Source organism: Pollachius pollachius (assembly GCF_949987615.1).
Source record: "Pollachius pollachius genome assembly, chromosome: 3".
NCBI classification, from domain to species: Eukaryota; Metazoa; Chordata; class Actinopteri; order Gadiformes; family Gadidae; genus Pollachius; species Pollachius pollachius.
Window position 1 is genome coordinate 34,730,229 of NC_136936.1, and position 16,951 is coordinate 34,747,179.

General features: G+C 43.4%; 1 protein-coding gene across 2 annotated transcripts in view; it reads left to right on the forward strand.

The window, feature by feature from the left end:
• The window catches only part of col18a1a (collagen type XVIII alpha 1 chain a), a 76,766-nt gene that overhangs the window by 30,646 nt on the left and 29,169 nt on the right, over positions 1–16,951 (forward strand). For both annotated transcript variants that reach the window (XM_079732004.1, XM_079732005.1), the window contains exons 3-5: positions 11,652–12,193; positions 14,744–14,827; positions 15,632–15,682. In XM_079732004.1, the coding sequence (XP_079588130.1) occupies positions 11,652–12,193; positions 14,744–14,827; positions 15,632–15,682 (677 nt within the window). The remainder of the gene's footprint in view (positions 1–11,651; positions 12,194–14,743; positions 14,828–15,631; positions 15,683–16,951) is intronic.

A 16,951-nucleotide genomic window follows, 5' to 3' on the forward strand; every position in this document is an offset into this window, starting at 1 on the left:
TGGTATGGCATTGGCTTGCTAACAAAATTATTTACTATTAAGTACTATTAACTTGTGGTGATAGTACAATAGCATTATAGCCTCATTTTAATCATAGCTGTGCTCCATCCATTTCACTCTTAATCTTATGTATTACAAATAAAAGCACAGGGCCTGACACACCAAAGCGTCCCGTTCTTGATTCTAGATGTTCCCATCCTCCTCCCCTTTGACATACAAACAAACAACCCCATCTTTCTGAATGGGGTCACTGGGACCCCCAGCGACCCCTAACTATGCAAAGGAGCACCCCCTGGTCATACCCCCCCCCCCCCGTTGAACCAAAGGAACATCTCTGTTTAAACACCCCTCCTCCACCACCAGCACACAAATGAACTGAGAGAAGCTGTCCATCAACAGGTGCCGTCACAGATAGGCCACGCCAGCCTTTCTCTTTAAGCCCACTGATATTAGAGGACGACTCGCAACGGACCCCTCTTCCTTTTATCACTAAGCCCTGCCATCAGCAGATGTCGAGGGTCTCTGTCAACTGGTTTGCGTAGAAAAGCCCGCCGGGACAAAACACTGAGCCCTGGATTATAGTCTGCTCTGACCACAGAAGGAGGAGAGCCGACAGAAAACAGGCTACAAAATGAAGTGTGCGGAGGAAGTCTAAAGATTTGATGAAAGAGCCGTGCGGTCTGTCTGACACACTGGGGGAGGAGAGACACCACCCCAGGGAAGGCGTTTTGTCTACACTGGAGTGAAGGCAAAACATTGTTAAACACTGTCTTGTGTAGTTCTCCACATTCCCAACCCCGACACATACATCATAGCATTCTGTGCTTGATCGGACATTACGCAGATCATGACTTCTTATCTTTGAATTCATTCCCTCCAGTTCATGTCTCGGTGTGTGTGTAGTAAAGCTTCATGCATATCCCTGTTTCCTCCTTCCTTTAGGGGTCTTGTATATAATCATGTTTGAACTCACTGAATAAGTCAAGGAGAACAAACTGCCCACAGCCCCCTCCTGCTCTCTCTGTAAAACAGTCAAGGGGAAGAAGAAGCCCTTCTTTTCAGCACAGTGACAAAGGGAGAATCAGGGAGGAGGAGGAGGAGGAGGAGTTGAGTAAAAAAAAATGTATTACTGGGGAGATCCCGAAAAGAGGGCACCTCCCCCCCATTGCCTCCTTTACACTCCCGTGAATGAAGAAGAACCTCTTCACTTTTACTCCCTGTCTGGCCTGGGTGCATGTGTGTCTGTGAGCCTGTGAATGTGTGTGTGTGTGTGTGAAGGAGAGAACCGGACTCTACAGCTCAGCTGGGATAAAGTGTTTGTGTGTGTGTGTGCCGGTGCATGGTGTGGTGAGGCAGTGGCCTTGTGGCTGTGTTTAGAGTTCACTCCCGGAGTCTGATTAAGCCGGTAGGATCTGTTCCAGCACGTCTGAGATGAGGCTAGAGCTTCAGGTGGTGGTGTTGCTGCTGGTGGCCCTGTGGACAGCCAGCGGCCACGCATGGTTCTGGAATGAGCCCGAGACCACACTTCCGGCCACAACAGTGGATTCCCCTGAGGGTTCTACTGCGACCGGGACCGAAGAACCAGAACAGTCAATGGAGACCACTTCAGATGTCGGAGCAGAGGTGGCCGACGTCTCAAATGGGATCCAAAAACTTGTATCGACTTGGGAGCCGACGACAGAAGCGCTTCAGCTGACGACTGTGAAGCCTACATCCCTACCACACGAAGAGGATTCCCAGCCAGAGAATAAGGATTCCCAGCCAGAGAATAAGGATTCCCAACCAGAGAATTGGAAAACTCAACCAGAGAATGTGGAAGCTGAAAATGTCACCACTGGGGTTCCAACAAATGCAGAGAAACTGGGTAATGGTTCCTCATCACCAGAAGGTATGGGTTTTGAAGCATCTGATCCTTTGACCTTTTCAGGGAAGTCCTCTGCATTTGAGACTGAAGTAGAATCTGATTTACACAGAATACAACAGAGAGAGGGAATGCCTGCTTACCATAAAGAGTCTGTAGTTGAGAGTTATGGTAGTGCACTTGCTGGGAGAAAGGCTGTAAAATCAGACCCTCGAAAAAGTAGACAGAATGTTTTCAGCAGTAAAACACGTAAGCGACAGGCACTTTATGATGTAGTACGAAACCATCAATATTACAATCTTTCTCTTGAAGAATTCAACAATGTTGTAGTAGTAAGCAAAAGCAAAAGCAAAACTCGATCAAGTTGGAATGTCAGCCAAATCAACTCAACAGAAAACACTGTCTTAAATGATTTAATAACCCAAATTATGAATCAAAACTCAACAGCAAGCAACACAAAAAATGTAAATCACATGGAGCAAACTTTTCAGTTAACTCCTAGTCCATCTCCATCCTCTCAACAACATGGTCCTAGCCAAGCGAGTCAGATAATGTTGTCAAATCAAACACCAATCACCCCTGAAACTAATCCCTCAAACCTTCCACCCACAGAAGCTAAAGAGAGATCAATAACAACCCCAATGTCCAGAACCACCCCTTCACCACGGCCCACCCAGGCATCAGTCACAAGCTGGGCATTGGTGACCAATCAATCATACTCAGTTGATCCTTTAGACACTATCCACACACCAAAGACTGGCCACCAGCATAGCCTAACCGGTCAGAAACCTGTTGCTACCCCAACAGCTCTATCCAGCCTGGCTCCTCTTGAATGCAATAAACCTGCAACTGACACACCGGTGCGGGCGGTGGTGGTACCACAGAACTGCTTGTTCCCAGAAACCAGCCTTCCTTTCTGCTCCTTCAATGGCGGGGACAGCTTTGTGGTGCCCAATCACTTCAACCATAGCTCCATAGAGGAGGTCCAAGCCCACTTTAGCCAGTGGGCTTGGCTGCTACGCTCCCGTTGCCACCATAGCTTGGAATGGTTATTTTGCCTACTGCTGGTGCCAAAGTGTGGCCCCGGGGCCCAGCTGCCTTGCAGGAGTTCGTGTGAAGTGTTGCGGGACAGTTGCTGGACCATCCTGGATGAGGGACGCCTCCCGGTGGAGTGCCAAACCCTGCCCGACGACCAGGACCAAGAGTCCCAGTGTTTGTCCCTTAGTAACCAGAAAGGTAACCCATGGTTGGAGTGGATCCTTTGTGTTTAAAATAGGGATCCATTCTGAACCAGGTTGTTTAACCAGTTTGTCGCTCAACCCCCAAACCTAAAAATACCCCCAAACAACACTCCACCTTCCCAGTTTGTCTGGCTTTGTTACCCGGTTCCTTCATCCCCACCAAAGCATTAGAAGGTTGAACTACTTAGCCGGGTTTTCCTGCATGGCAAAATGGATTGAAAGCTTTGCATTTGTATTTCATGCTTATAGAGCAAATTACATAAGCTTAACAAGCATGGCATAAGCGCTACCTGCGGTGTTACTGGTTAACCTCAGAGCATGTCAATGTTACCCTTGTACTTCCCTTGTTGCACGTGATCGATTTCACAAACACACACACACACACACACACACACACAAACAAACACACACACACACACACACATACACACACGCACACACACACACATGAAATCGAGACTCTAGATTTCATGCTGCTTTACTATAACTAAACTGCATGGAATGTTTTTTTTTATGCATAGAAGCGTCTACTGCTGTCCATAGTTGAGAGAGTTTGTTTGTTTACAGCAGGTTTATAAAGGGCGGCGTGATGGTAATGTTTCAGATGAAGCATTTCTTCCCTGGCATTCATGGATGTGAATTGAATAATTGATCATGTTAAATAGCCCTGGAATTCAAAACAAATTCTTTAAACTCCCACTGGAACCAAAACATATGTGCCTCTTCAAAAGGAAATGATTTAATCAGAAATAGCACATATGGACATTAGTAGTTATTTTACAGATGTGTTTAGTTTCCTACACACCACTATCACCTCTCCTTATGTTCATATCGCTATGACAATGCTTTGCCTTGAAGGCATATTTGTAAATGTTTTTCTTGTTGATTGTTATGAATTGATTAATTCATAACAATTAACGATTAACCATGTTTTCATTTGTGGTTTACCATGTAAACGGTGGAAACATAAGTCAGATTTATGACTTGATTTGAAGCTAAAGCCATAGTGTAGAAATGTTTTATTTGATTGTATTACTTTTGCCAAGCCCCTTGGCTTGTGATGTTTGTTATAGTTTTGTTCCCAAGACCTCCCCTGCGATATGATGCAAGAGAAAAACAGATCCATTTCCCTCAATCAAGGCAAATATACATCAATCAAGACAAAGTTTATCATAAGATGCAAGCAAACTATAACCGGCCATATGCTGCTATGTTTTCCATTCCTGGATGCTCAGTCTCTGTCTTTCTCTCTGTTTCCTGTGTTATCAATGGAATTACAAACATTGTCTTTTTAGAGAGCTCTGGTGGCTGTCCGACAGCTCCCTGGTATTGACAGTTTAGAGTGAACTAGATAATCCATATCTGGATAGGATACCCTGGCAACATAGCTCTTAGAGAGTATTCGGGGCCTTTGATTGTTCTTCCAGTGAGGAAACCTACAAGGCCGGCTAGAACCACTACAGCTTGGCTCCCAGTCAAAAGGTTCTGGGTTAAAAAAAAAGACGTGTGCATGTTATCCCCATGGTTACCACCCACGCCAACTTTGTGATACTTTTTTAGTACCTTCGTAGTGTATGAGTGTTTTATATCGTTATAGCATATGAAATGCGCCAAATGTAGTGTTATGCTACATGTGTCCAAGATGACAATATATCAATTAAATGTGTATGTCAGTCTTCATCAATACAACCAAAAAGTCTTATAAATATGTTGTGTCAACCTTTTAATTAATTCTGTTTTTCTGTTTCCAATATGATTATCACTTGGCATAATATATCATCTCTTCAGGAAGCTTTTTAGCCCCTACCTAGCATCCCGTGTTCTGTGTGAGCAGTAGCTAGGCGTGAAGGGAAGTATTCTGGGAATGTTGATGAAGATTCATCACCAGACACCATACGAACCCTGGGGCTAATGAAAGTACTGAGCTCCTGTTCCTATCTTCAACCCCTGGGGGGAGAAACTACTTAAGAATGAACCAAGAGGCGGCATCACGGCATGTCTGGTTTGGTGCTCGGGCCCCGGTCTCAGTGACACCGAGGTGAAGGATTCATTGGTTATCTGTCTTGTAAACCGCTGGTGGCTAGACGGAAACGGTACCGCGGTCTCGAACATATCATTTGACTAACCTATCCACTTTAGAACATCTGGTATTCCTCATTGGAGGCAAAATGAGGTGTAGCTAATTTTTGAGATACAAATGAGGCATGCCCGCTAAAGTGTTTTGTGCCTCGCCAAATATTCAAATGAGGTATGAGTATTTAGATGGACAATGTGTTTGAGTCCAAGCCGACGGCTTCTGATTTCAAACCCCAATGTCCCCACTCTACCAGGTGGCCTGCTTGAAGCCTATCCTCTTTCTGCTTCTTAACGACATGAAATAAAATTGCTTTGGACTGATCAGACTGACCGTCAAAGTGTTCCCTTACAAGCAAGCCTGAATTCATAAAACGTATCAATCTGTTGCGTGGTTACCATACTCTGTTTGGGTCTCTCACACAACTCTAATTTATTAAACCCACCGGACTTAACCAAGAACTACTGATTGACTTCGGCTGATTGACTTGAAGTTGTATTTTAAAGTTAGCTATTAACGTGCAAAAAAAAAAAAAGGGGCCTGGGTTTCCATTTGAGTGACCCGTTTAACTTAATGAACGAAGAGAGGGGGAGGGAGAGAGGATATGTGATCACAATGTCCAATGAACTGCAGCCAGCCGTGTCCACAACGTTGAATTCTTAACTGTGGTAATGGGTTTGGAGGTCGGGGGGGCTTTTAACATTCAGGCCAATGACGTCACAGCTCAGTGGGCAGGCTAAAGTGTCACACAACTCTGGTCTAAGGTTTAGCCATTCTGCCCCCTGTTTATTAGTCACTGGAAAGGTTATCTGAAGAGATTTGGTGGCTAATACTAGAGTTCTTTCTAAGTGAATACACACGTGCGTGCACACATATACGCCCACGTACATACACACACACACACACACACACACACACACACACACACACACACACACACTTCCTCCAGTCACAGATCCATGGCCTTGGATGGCTCAGCAGACACTTGTTCCTCTCAACTATCTGAAGTCACGTTTCCTTCATGTTGGAGTAGGACAAAGGTCTTTTTCTATCTATGACAGATACCCCCCCCCTTATGGTTTAGCACCAATCACTCCTCTTCATTTTTGACCCACCGATCATCAGGCTTCAGTTAGAACCTTTACTCAAAAGCTTTTGAGGGTCCAAATGTGTCCATCATTTAACAATTTGTAATAGCAAGGCTATTGCACTTTATGGCTACATCCCATAATATACATGTGCATTTGCGGGGTTAGTTCTGTCCGTGGGAAGATGGGGAAGATATAAAGTGCTTAGTGAGAGGTCTATGAGATGCTTTAGCTCTTACAATAGGGAAGAGACGGGGTGGGGGGGCACCCTGCTGGCATGACAGAGGATTGTTAGCAGACAATAGCCCTTTTAATTATGTATTTTTATATATACATAGCCATGGTTGCCAATCCTGTCTGTGAAATATGAAGTGTTGTGGGATACATCTGGGTATCTGTTATTATGGGGATGAATAGAAACACAGTGGGCTATTCAGCATGCACCATTACCCGCTGTCGGAATGAGATTAATTCAATGGGAGATCTCTGCCTTTGTTTATGAAATGAAAAAAAACTAAAATGACGACCAGGCTGTCTGGAAAAAAGACAATAGAGCAATTTAGTAAAGCGAAAAATCATGGCTGTCTTGTGTCGGTCTCGTTATAGTCTTAAGCAGTGTACACAGTGAGTTTGTATCAGTGTACTTACTCCCTCACCACTGTTTAGGCCCAACCTGCTCTCCCAAAGAGTGAGTGTTGCTATAACATCTCATGACATCAAAACCCCATGCTGGCACCGCCACGCCTGCGGGAGAGTTCTGCCAGAGGAACAATCTGTTGGCAGAACGGCAATCCCAATTATGGACACAAAGTACTCTCAAGTTCTTCTGGGCCAGAAACCCATTGCAATCCTCCACCCCCTGTTGTTTTGTAATGCAGCGGAACGAGAAGGAATAAGTCCTAACAAAGCTTATTTTGAGTCGCCATATTGCTGCTTTGTTTGATTAATACCATGTTCTCACCCATAGGCTTCTTTTCTTCGTGATTAGGTCTATGTGTAAGGATATGTATTATTTGGTATGAAGAAGAGCCTTCTTCTTCACGCCCTTCTTGGTACTCCTTGGGGGGGAAGGTTAACGCCGTGTTGTGGAACCTACTAAGTGTTGGAGATATTGAGTGAAGATGAGTAAAGCACTATCATGTTACTTTGTCCTTGAGATTAAATCTCAGCAGCTGGGATAACAACTGTTTCGTTTTTCAGAGGCACTTCCAAAGCCTCAGGTGGGCTGAAATATATTTTGTCTTTGAACACTGAGTTACGTTTACTTGATTTATGTTGTTTCTTTAGAGACACTTTCATATTTCTAAGTGTTAGATATTTCAATACACTTTTATTGTTATCCAGAGCCTACGATTGTTATAAAACAAACACTCTGCCTCCATGCACAGAAAGTATTCATTTAAAGTCTTACTAAAATATGCAGACTGTGTTAACCGTCTGCATATTTTGTGCTGAAATATTACCTGAGTACAAAAGTTCAGTGAGGTCAGTGTTCAGTGCAGCTGAATGGGCTGTACGCTATACAACATGGTCAACCCTAATCGGCTTTCACCAAATCAACTGACCCCATTCTAGATGATTCCTCCTAACCTTGTAAGCAGGATAAAAATATGGAAATATGTTATTTCTAATTTTAACGGGGAATGCCAAGAGCCAGCTAAGTCATCTTGTGACTGAATGTAATGGTCTCTACTCGAAAAGAATCCCTTTGTTTTAATTGCTGACAGGCTTTGGGCACTGCACATGTTTCAAGTGTTATTCAACTATGGGATAGTTATTCAACTTTGGTGTGCAGTAATGAACAGCGACACCAAAGAAAACACAAAAAAACAGGTCAAGACCAATACTTTAAATGTCAGAGAAGGGACCATTGTGCTTGTCGTTTACCATGTTATTTTGATATGTGACCAACTAGTCATTAAAAACCACCAGGTTCTTCACCCCAACTCCAGATGTTCCCCATTTTCTTAAGGCCGGTCCTACCATGCAGACGTTCCTAATGCCAGCATTGGAGGCCCTACAAATTTTCTATTCTGATTACTGATTTCTATACCGCTCAAAACAAGTTGGTTATTTGGCAGCAGTAAGCCTCAAGGTCAGATATGTTATTCTGCTTATACTCTGTGGACAGCTAAGTCACTCCTCTACCACTTAACATATCAATGAGTTGAATGAATATGGCAGTATATCTTCCCTGGTTGGCTAATAGCTTTCCAGACAAGAGAAGCCGGCACCATAAACCTAGCCAGCATCTATTCACCGACGCATCTTCAGTCCTCTCTCTCTAATTGGCAGAGAAGACCATTTTATGAAAGTCTTTGGTTAACAAAGCCTGTTGAAGGAGCTGAATTTAGATGGGTCTTAAAGATGCTAATGTTGGAACTCTTTTGGAACAGTCGATAACAACTTGTCGTTATTTTGTGGTTGTGCTTTTGTTGACTTTTGACAACAAGACATTTCTCAGGAATCCACAAAATTGTTTGTCTTGAAGCTGGTCAAATAGAATCGTTGTGCTCTTTGATGAATCAAAGTTACAATGTGATACATTGACCCAGAGCATATGGAATGGGTACTGCTGTCCAAGAGATCTGTCTCCACCCACCCCTCCTCCCAAGACTCGTAGCTCCTGCTGGTTGCCAGGTTGGGAACATTGGACAAACACGAGTGAAAGCTCTTTGGGTCGTGTAAGTCGTGTTGGCCTAAACCTTTCTCTGATATTTAATTTATTTTATTCTGGTTTGCTTTGATATTGCCACTTAAATTAAGTCAAACAACAGGCATTACATGCTAAACGTAGCCTAATACAACACATCTGGAGAGCATGTAGACTATGTTCAGTAATTAGGGATGTGGGTTTTAATTCTTAGAACACAAACAATTGTTCAGGCACACATTTACTAACACAGCAGTAACACTTACTTAGGACTTAAGTAAGTGAAGACTTAATGATTGTGTTGCTGAAGATACAGTTGAAATAGCGTCTATAAAGAATGTCTCAGCTTCAGTTTGTTTGGCAGATGGGGGGTGGGGGGGTGGGGGGGGGGGGCGGGGAATGCACTGGCATTTCAGATTAACCAGATGTCGATGTCTCTCGTTCACTTGGTTCACCGGGGTTCAAATACGTTCTCATACAATGTTACGACAAAGATCCTGTTAAACCAAACCACCTTCGATGCAGACATTTTCTTTGCAGATCAGTTGAACCTGGCATGTCAACTATGACATTTGAGGCATGGGACTTCACTGCCCGTAATGGAAGGTATTTCCGACTCGCATGACGGTGGCTGCATTTTTGTCAAAGTTTGTCTTCTTTTCCCTTTTTTTCAAGTCTCTTCAGGTCAGGATTGAAGAGTGAGGGGAGTGTGGGGAGGGTGTGGAGGATGGCAGTGGGTAGGTGGGTGGGTGGTGGTCGGGTGTGAGTGGGTGCAAGAGACAGGGGCCAGTGTAGACTTGCCAATTACAAGCTGTCAGAAGACCCTCCAGGCTGTCTGATTCTTACCTTATCGGAGTCAACATCTGGTGGGAAGGCTACAAGACACAATTTATGACCACATCCCACAGAGTGAAGAGAGGTATCTTCTGGAGTAGTGTTTACTTTTTAATATGGTGTCAAATTTATTCATTTGCGAAATACAGATTATATACTCAGTATGTATCTCTCCGAAAACATTTTCTTTTAAAATATAGCTAACAATGCAACCTTCCAAGCAGGGGCGTAGGAATGAGTTTAACATTGGGGGGGACACATATCGGAAACCTGACAGATCCGGTATAATTTTTAGGCGGGACAAATGCGCCTGTCTCCGATATTGGAGGGGACACGTCCCCTCCGTCCCCCCCGGTTCCTACGCCCTTGCTTCCAAGTAAGCTGATAATAACTTGATTTGAGTTGGCCCTCTGTTCCAAGGGACGAAAATGTACAGAAATCTTGAGGAAATATTTGACACTGTTTACTTTAAAGTGCTTCACAACGAGGGTCCCCAGGCATGCAGGTCCAAGACAGTAACTTTTAGTGTTTGTCTCTAAACAAAGCCACCTGTAGCACATGGAGATCTGACCAATCACATCCGTCTGCGATAGCTTTGAACCAAGCAGTAGAGCTGCTTCATCAGTCATCATACTGCAGCATTACTTCAAAGGCCCTCTACGTGTTTTACCTGAACAGTTTGGTCCAAAACACTATTTGTCATCACACTTTGGCACTTTGTCTTCTCTGTGTATTTCCAAAACATTTCTGAATACTTGACGCTGGTCCTTGCTAGGGGTCGTCTGGGGTAACTGAATCCTCAAGGAGGGCATTCAGTGGGACCCATCTGCTAGCCCTTGTGTCCCTTGACGGATCCCTGTCAGCAGATGTCCTGGAAGGCAATGACTCGGTCTGTAGGGAATGCAGCATGAGAATTTAATATGCTTGGCTTACTACAGGTTGTTCCTTGTTGTGCGGTTCATAAATGGCTCACGTACGGTTTATAAATGGACACGAGCGTGCTATTAGTAACATGTTTAGGTTGATTGATTGCGTCACAGTGGTTTTTATTGAGTATTTAGTGTACACCAATGTTAAGCAGTTAAGCTGAAGTTAAGTCAATTTCCATGTTAATTCAAGTCAATCGGCTAATTTTTGCAGACTAGAGTACACTAGACTTGTATACATGTCAACATGTCAACACTTGGTTCTTTGAGCTCAAGGAACTGCATTTTTCAGTCTAAATACGATGATCACAGTGTTTAAATTGGTCCTGGGCTGGAATCCCCCACATCTCCCTTGTCAGTTATGGCTTTGTTGCTGTGGTTAACTGGTGGGTGGGTAAGATGAGGTGAGAGTTGCAAACGTTTTTTTCCTTTCCATGAAACTGATACCTCCTGCTATAGCGATCTGCTTTTGTTGTCCCAGGAAAGGCAACGTTCATGATGTTTTTTCCTCAACGTTTGGAGACGGCTTTGTACGTTTGACAGCCAAGTCAGCGTTTTTTTTTTGTGTTTACTTCAGCCGACATATTGTTGGGGCCGTTTGTATTTAGTCCTCTTTGTTTCTCTGATGGCTAGTCTTCTGGAAGTGATGAAGTAACTTAATATGTGTTTATCAAATCATGACATATCTGTTTGGTTCTGTTCTGTATGCTCTGTGAATTCACAGTTGCAGAAATATATGTGGATTATGTTTTGTGTTTTTAGTGATGCCTATCATTGTGATACACGGGGACATTGTGACTACAATCACTCCAGTCACCCAAGCGCTCACACACCCACAGACTAATAAAGACGGGGGACTAACATCATTCGCTGAGATGCAGCCCTCCCTGTAATAAACCCCCCTTTGCTCTTCATTAATGAAACGTTTCATACCTGAACCGCGTTCTCACCGCCTGCTTCTCCTCTTCCTCCAGACGAAAGCGGGGTCACCCTGCTGCAGCTCATCGGGGACCCCCCTCCTGACACCATCACCCAGATACCGGGGCCCGACAACAACCCCAGCTACGTCTTCGGCCCCGACGCCAACACGGGCCAGCTGGCGCGCGCCCACTTCCCCAGCCCCTTCTACCGAGACTTCTCCCTCACCTTCCACCTGAAGCCCACCTCAGACCGCGGGGGGGTGGTGTTCTCTGTCACGGACGCCTCACAGCAGGTCATGTACGTTGGGGTGAAGCTGTCAGAGGTGCAGGGGGGCCGGCAGAGTGTGGTGCTGTACTACACGGAACCCGGCTCAGAGGAGTCGTATGAGGCAGCCCGCTTCATCGTGGCGTCCATGCGGGACACGTGGACGCGCTTCTCCCTGGCCGTGCACAACGAGAAGGTCACCTTCTACCACAACTGTGACATGGAGTCCGAGGTGGTGCGCTTCGAGAGGTCCCCCGACGGCATGGACCTGGAGGCCGGGGCCGGCGTGTTCGTGGGCCAGGCTGGAGGAGCCGATCCTGATAAGTTCTTGGTACGGCTTTGAGTGTGTTTGATTGAGGCGCTTACGACGTGATAGTAGCACTCAATGGATGAAGCAAGGTTAGTGGAGGGGTTAGGGTGTTGATGCTGAAAAGGTTCTGGGTTCAAAACCCGACTTCTGTCTATGTCCTTCTTAAGGACATGTATCTTAACGATCGTTAGCTAATTGCTTTGGATTTATCCAAATTAATTATAAGTGAATTAATAAATGGTTGACCAATTTGCGTTGGTGAGACAAATGTTCGGTCAAATGATTACGCTGGAGAGAGTTAAAAATAGACATATTTCATATGGGACATAATATTATCTAATTATCTTTATATATGTATATTTATATACCAAAAATGGAAAAGGATATACTTTTTTGGGGTGTATATGGTTGAAACTGTTTGCCTGTCTTCATAGGGACTAATAACCAATGCATGATTTCATCGCATAAATTGCCAGCACCCGAATCATAACTATGTAAAAAAAAAAGGGTATTTGCCACACTATCCTCCTGTTTTGAGTAGATTGAAAATAATTGCTAGCTTTCACAGTTTAGGGTGCAATTATTCCCTGTTGGTTTGACTGCTGTACAGACCAGTAGCTGACCCCGACGACCTTTGACCTGGTCTGTGAGTTGTAAACGCAGGGAGACAGGTGCTCCATGACCTCGGGGGTGGGTAGACCTTTGGCAGAATATCCCCCGGCGTAACGTTAGATCACAAGACTAGCTGGACTGGATTCTAAAACGAACCAGACAACCAATTTGATTGTGTAGAACAGAAGCAGCAGTATTATGAAACCAAGACGATGAGATGCCTACAAGCCACAGAGTGAAATCGGTATTTGCTCCACCACCAATGCCAAAGTTCCTTTGCTTGCGCATGTAACGCATTCGCATTCTGTTCCTTGTTATGCTATGTTGCTTAAGCCTCATACCATTCCATGGTGCCATAGTCTCAACCATGATCTCAAACCGTTTCTGATGAAATGCACCAAAGCCCTTGTGGAATTAGCGATCACACTAAAACCTCTCTGCCCGTGCCCATCAGCACTGTACATGTGCCCCTCACATGTGAATGCCCAAAAATATGGCAATTTTTTTAATATATACTGTTCGTTAAGATGTATTTAATAAATCCCTAACCTCTCACTCACATTAAGCACTAAATGATAATATTAATGCTAAGTTACATTTACAATTAGACGATTGAAACTAAATGTATTTGCTGCTGGTATTTATTTGTTCAAATATTCTATTACCCATGATTATTACTCATCTCTGGATTTTAGATTTGCTTGAATTCCCCCCCCGTCTACGTTCGTCTTTCTTTGGCAGGGTCTACCAGACTACAGGAACAAACATCTCGTTCTTTATATTTGGTTTGCTCTTAACTCTTGTTTATAAACTCGTTGCATTGTTTTGTTGACCTGGTGTGCCCTATAGAGTCGTTGTTTCGAGGTTTTTGTCATGGAAAGTTCCGGAGTTTAATCCCTCTGTACGTAATAACATAGAGCTTTCAAACAGACTCGCTTCCCAGGACTCCTGGGCTTCAAGTCCAGCTGTAATTTTGTCGACTTCCCATGCTTGGACTCCGTCACAGGCTTTGTCAATTTAATCTTCACCCAATAACTTCAGGACTGGCCGAAGGCTGTTCTTTTTTGTGACTAAATATTTATGTTTTGTATATAAACAAGCCAAGTCATTCCGGTAAAGACTTTTATTTTGGCGTACAGAGAAAGAAGAGTAAATTCAAGCTGTTTTTCTGGTCATCATTTAAACAGCATATTTACATTACTAGCACTTCAACCCTACTACAACAACTACCCCCATTTTCCATTTGAGATTAATAAAGTACATCTTAACACACTATTTTTTCTGTTCAATTAAAAAGATGATGAATTTGTTCCAAGTCAGATGATTGAAAACTCATGTCATTTAGGCCTCCCTGTTGATGATGAAAGTCCTCTCCAAGCGTTGCGCAGTGAGACCTGTCTCATGATGTTAACATGGATGATCTCCGACAAGAGGGTCAAACTAATCACCCTGGGAAGCATTGGCATCCCGCCACACTGTCCACAATCTGATTGGGCGGCAGATTGCATTATGGCCTGTAATTGGGTGTGTGGGTTTCCCGTAAAGAGACTACCATGAAACCTGTCTAGTGAATAACAGTGGCGTCTCCTAGGCTCTCCAACTGCGTTCTGTCTGTAAACTCTGGACATGAATTAAGCCATCTCCACGTTGGTTTTGATTAACATAGCAGCAGGCATCTTCCACTGGAATTTGCTCATGAGATACCGTATCTATACTGTCAGTAATATGTCTGTGTTAATAATGAACACTTTGTGTGTGTTTTTGCCTATGTGTGAGCGTAGGTATCGAATAGTTTGTGCAAGCATACTATTCAGCAAATTTGATATCCACTGTAATATCTTTCAAAATGATTTGGTTCTTGTTTTTAATTTGTGTGTGTGTGTGTGTGTGTGTGTGTGTGTGTGTGTGTGTGTGTGTGTGTGTGTGTGTGTGTCTGTGCATGTGTGCGTGTGCGTTTAGGGGGTGATTGGTGAGCTCAGAGTGGTAGGGGATCCCCGTGTTGCAGAGAGACACTGCGAGGAAGACGGGGATGACACAGATGTGGTGAGTGGTTTGAAGGCTGAATTGACAGATTACAGGATTATCATTTGATACTGGTGGCACATATTCTGCAAAATGATTTATTTAATATGTGTAAATATGATTCAAATGTGTTCATTCAGAAACTTAAAAAAATCAAAGTTGTACAGTTTAATCTCCAATATATATATACATGGATAAACACAAAAACCAGAAAGAAAATAAACACAGTCCACTAAAATTCAAACACAAAAACACAATCACAAGATACACAAACACAGGTGCAGCAAACAACAACAGTTGACTCACAAAGCTTAGCCCGAGCAGCTGTTTCGGCCGCTGAATCCGCCAAAGACCAAAAGGCCTTTGTGACTAATTGATCAAAGTCAGTCTAACAATGTTGAACTTTTCTCCAAATCTTGATCTACACAAGCAGTTTTAATTAAAAACAGAAGAAACATAAAGGGTACCTGCCCATGCCCCTTTAATCTTAATTGATGTCGTTATCTAAAACTGATTGCCGACTGTGTTAATTGCACCTCACATAGAATGATGTCACTGTCATATCACCATGTTACCCTCTGCATTTGTCATTAGGATAAATCTTTCAGAATTTAGTTCCCTTTGTGCACATTTTTTAATGCAGCGAAAGGAAATATCAGAGATGCACAAACCAAAAATATAAGTAAAAATAACGTATTAGCATTAGAATAATCAGCCTTCCGGCTGATTATTCTATATTGACCGTATATGTGTTTAGCATAGCACTATCATAGCATCATATTAACCGTTTTTAAATGCCAGCTGTTGTTTCTTCCATGTTCTCAGGCTTCAGGATTTGGAAGTGGCTATGGAGAGGATGAACAAAGTTCCCCAACGGTAGGAACACGTTATATTTACATTTACATTCCATTCACATTTGCAGACAAGAAGAAAATACAGAAAAGTGTTTTTATTCATGCCTGTAAACATTTGACCAGATTGGTGGGGAAATGCTTCTTTCAAATTCATATGAATTGTCCCTTGGAGACATAACTTGGGGCTCATTTTGTTGCGGACGCATAAGCATTGTTTGCTCAAAATTTGGGGGAATATTTTGGAAACACACACATCCGTTTATAAAGCAGCTCTTCATATTCCATCAACAAGACAGTTCAATTAATTTGAGGACATAGGGACACTAAGGAACGGCTATGAGTCCATACATCAGGGCTCAGTTACCCTGCGTCCGATCTCCCCGGCCTCCGATGGGGATTATAAACCGCTGAGTGTGGATGTCTGGAATAGTGAAAAACTGAATCTGGTTCATATGCAAGTAGGCAGAAATGATCCCTGAGAGTGGCCAAGAATATCCCCTTGACATCCTCCATAGGAAACAGCCCCCGCCGTGTGAGGAATGCAGATAACCTCGCTGTGCGCAAACGTTGAAACACAGAGACTTTGTACTTTCATATTGTGTGTGTGTGTGCATTTGTCTGTGTTTCATATATGGCAGCCATACATGCCATATTTAAAACTGTTTAAAGCCAACGACCAGTAGTGCTTCACCCTCAGCAGCTCGAGACAACTTTAACTTGCATCAACTCTAAACAGAGAATATCTATATTAAAATACTAATTAATGTTAAAATTAAGTTTTCAATCGGTGGATGTGAGTGATGTGCACAGGGATTTTTGCTGACTGAAAATACAGTGTTCTGATTGGTCAATGAGCGCATACATCACCAAATGTGATAAACAGTTTATACAATATCAGAGTCATCTTTTGAAGAGCCGGAGTGCAACCCAGCAGAATTTCTGCCAGTCCCAGACTTGTTGTTGTTTGAGAAATGCTGATATATGGCATGACCACACCACATAAACTTGAGGCACATGACTGTAGCCATTTATAGACACAATTATAACATATCACATGACGAAAGGAAGTTCAGTGGATGGGGCAAGTTATCAGCTGTTAGGGGGAATTTCATCTGTAGTATGTGAGACATTTAGACCAACCAAGAGAATGACCAATTAGAAAGACGTATTCAATGATGCTGCCAGATGCCTAGCATGTTTCTCCTAATACTGATGAAAGGCCATTAGCCATCCTTAGAATATTGCTCCCCTTTCTTTGTAGTTTCTATCTCTTGATCTTCCTCTTTTAACT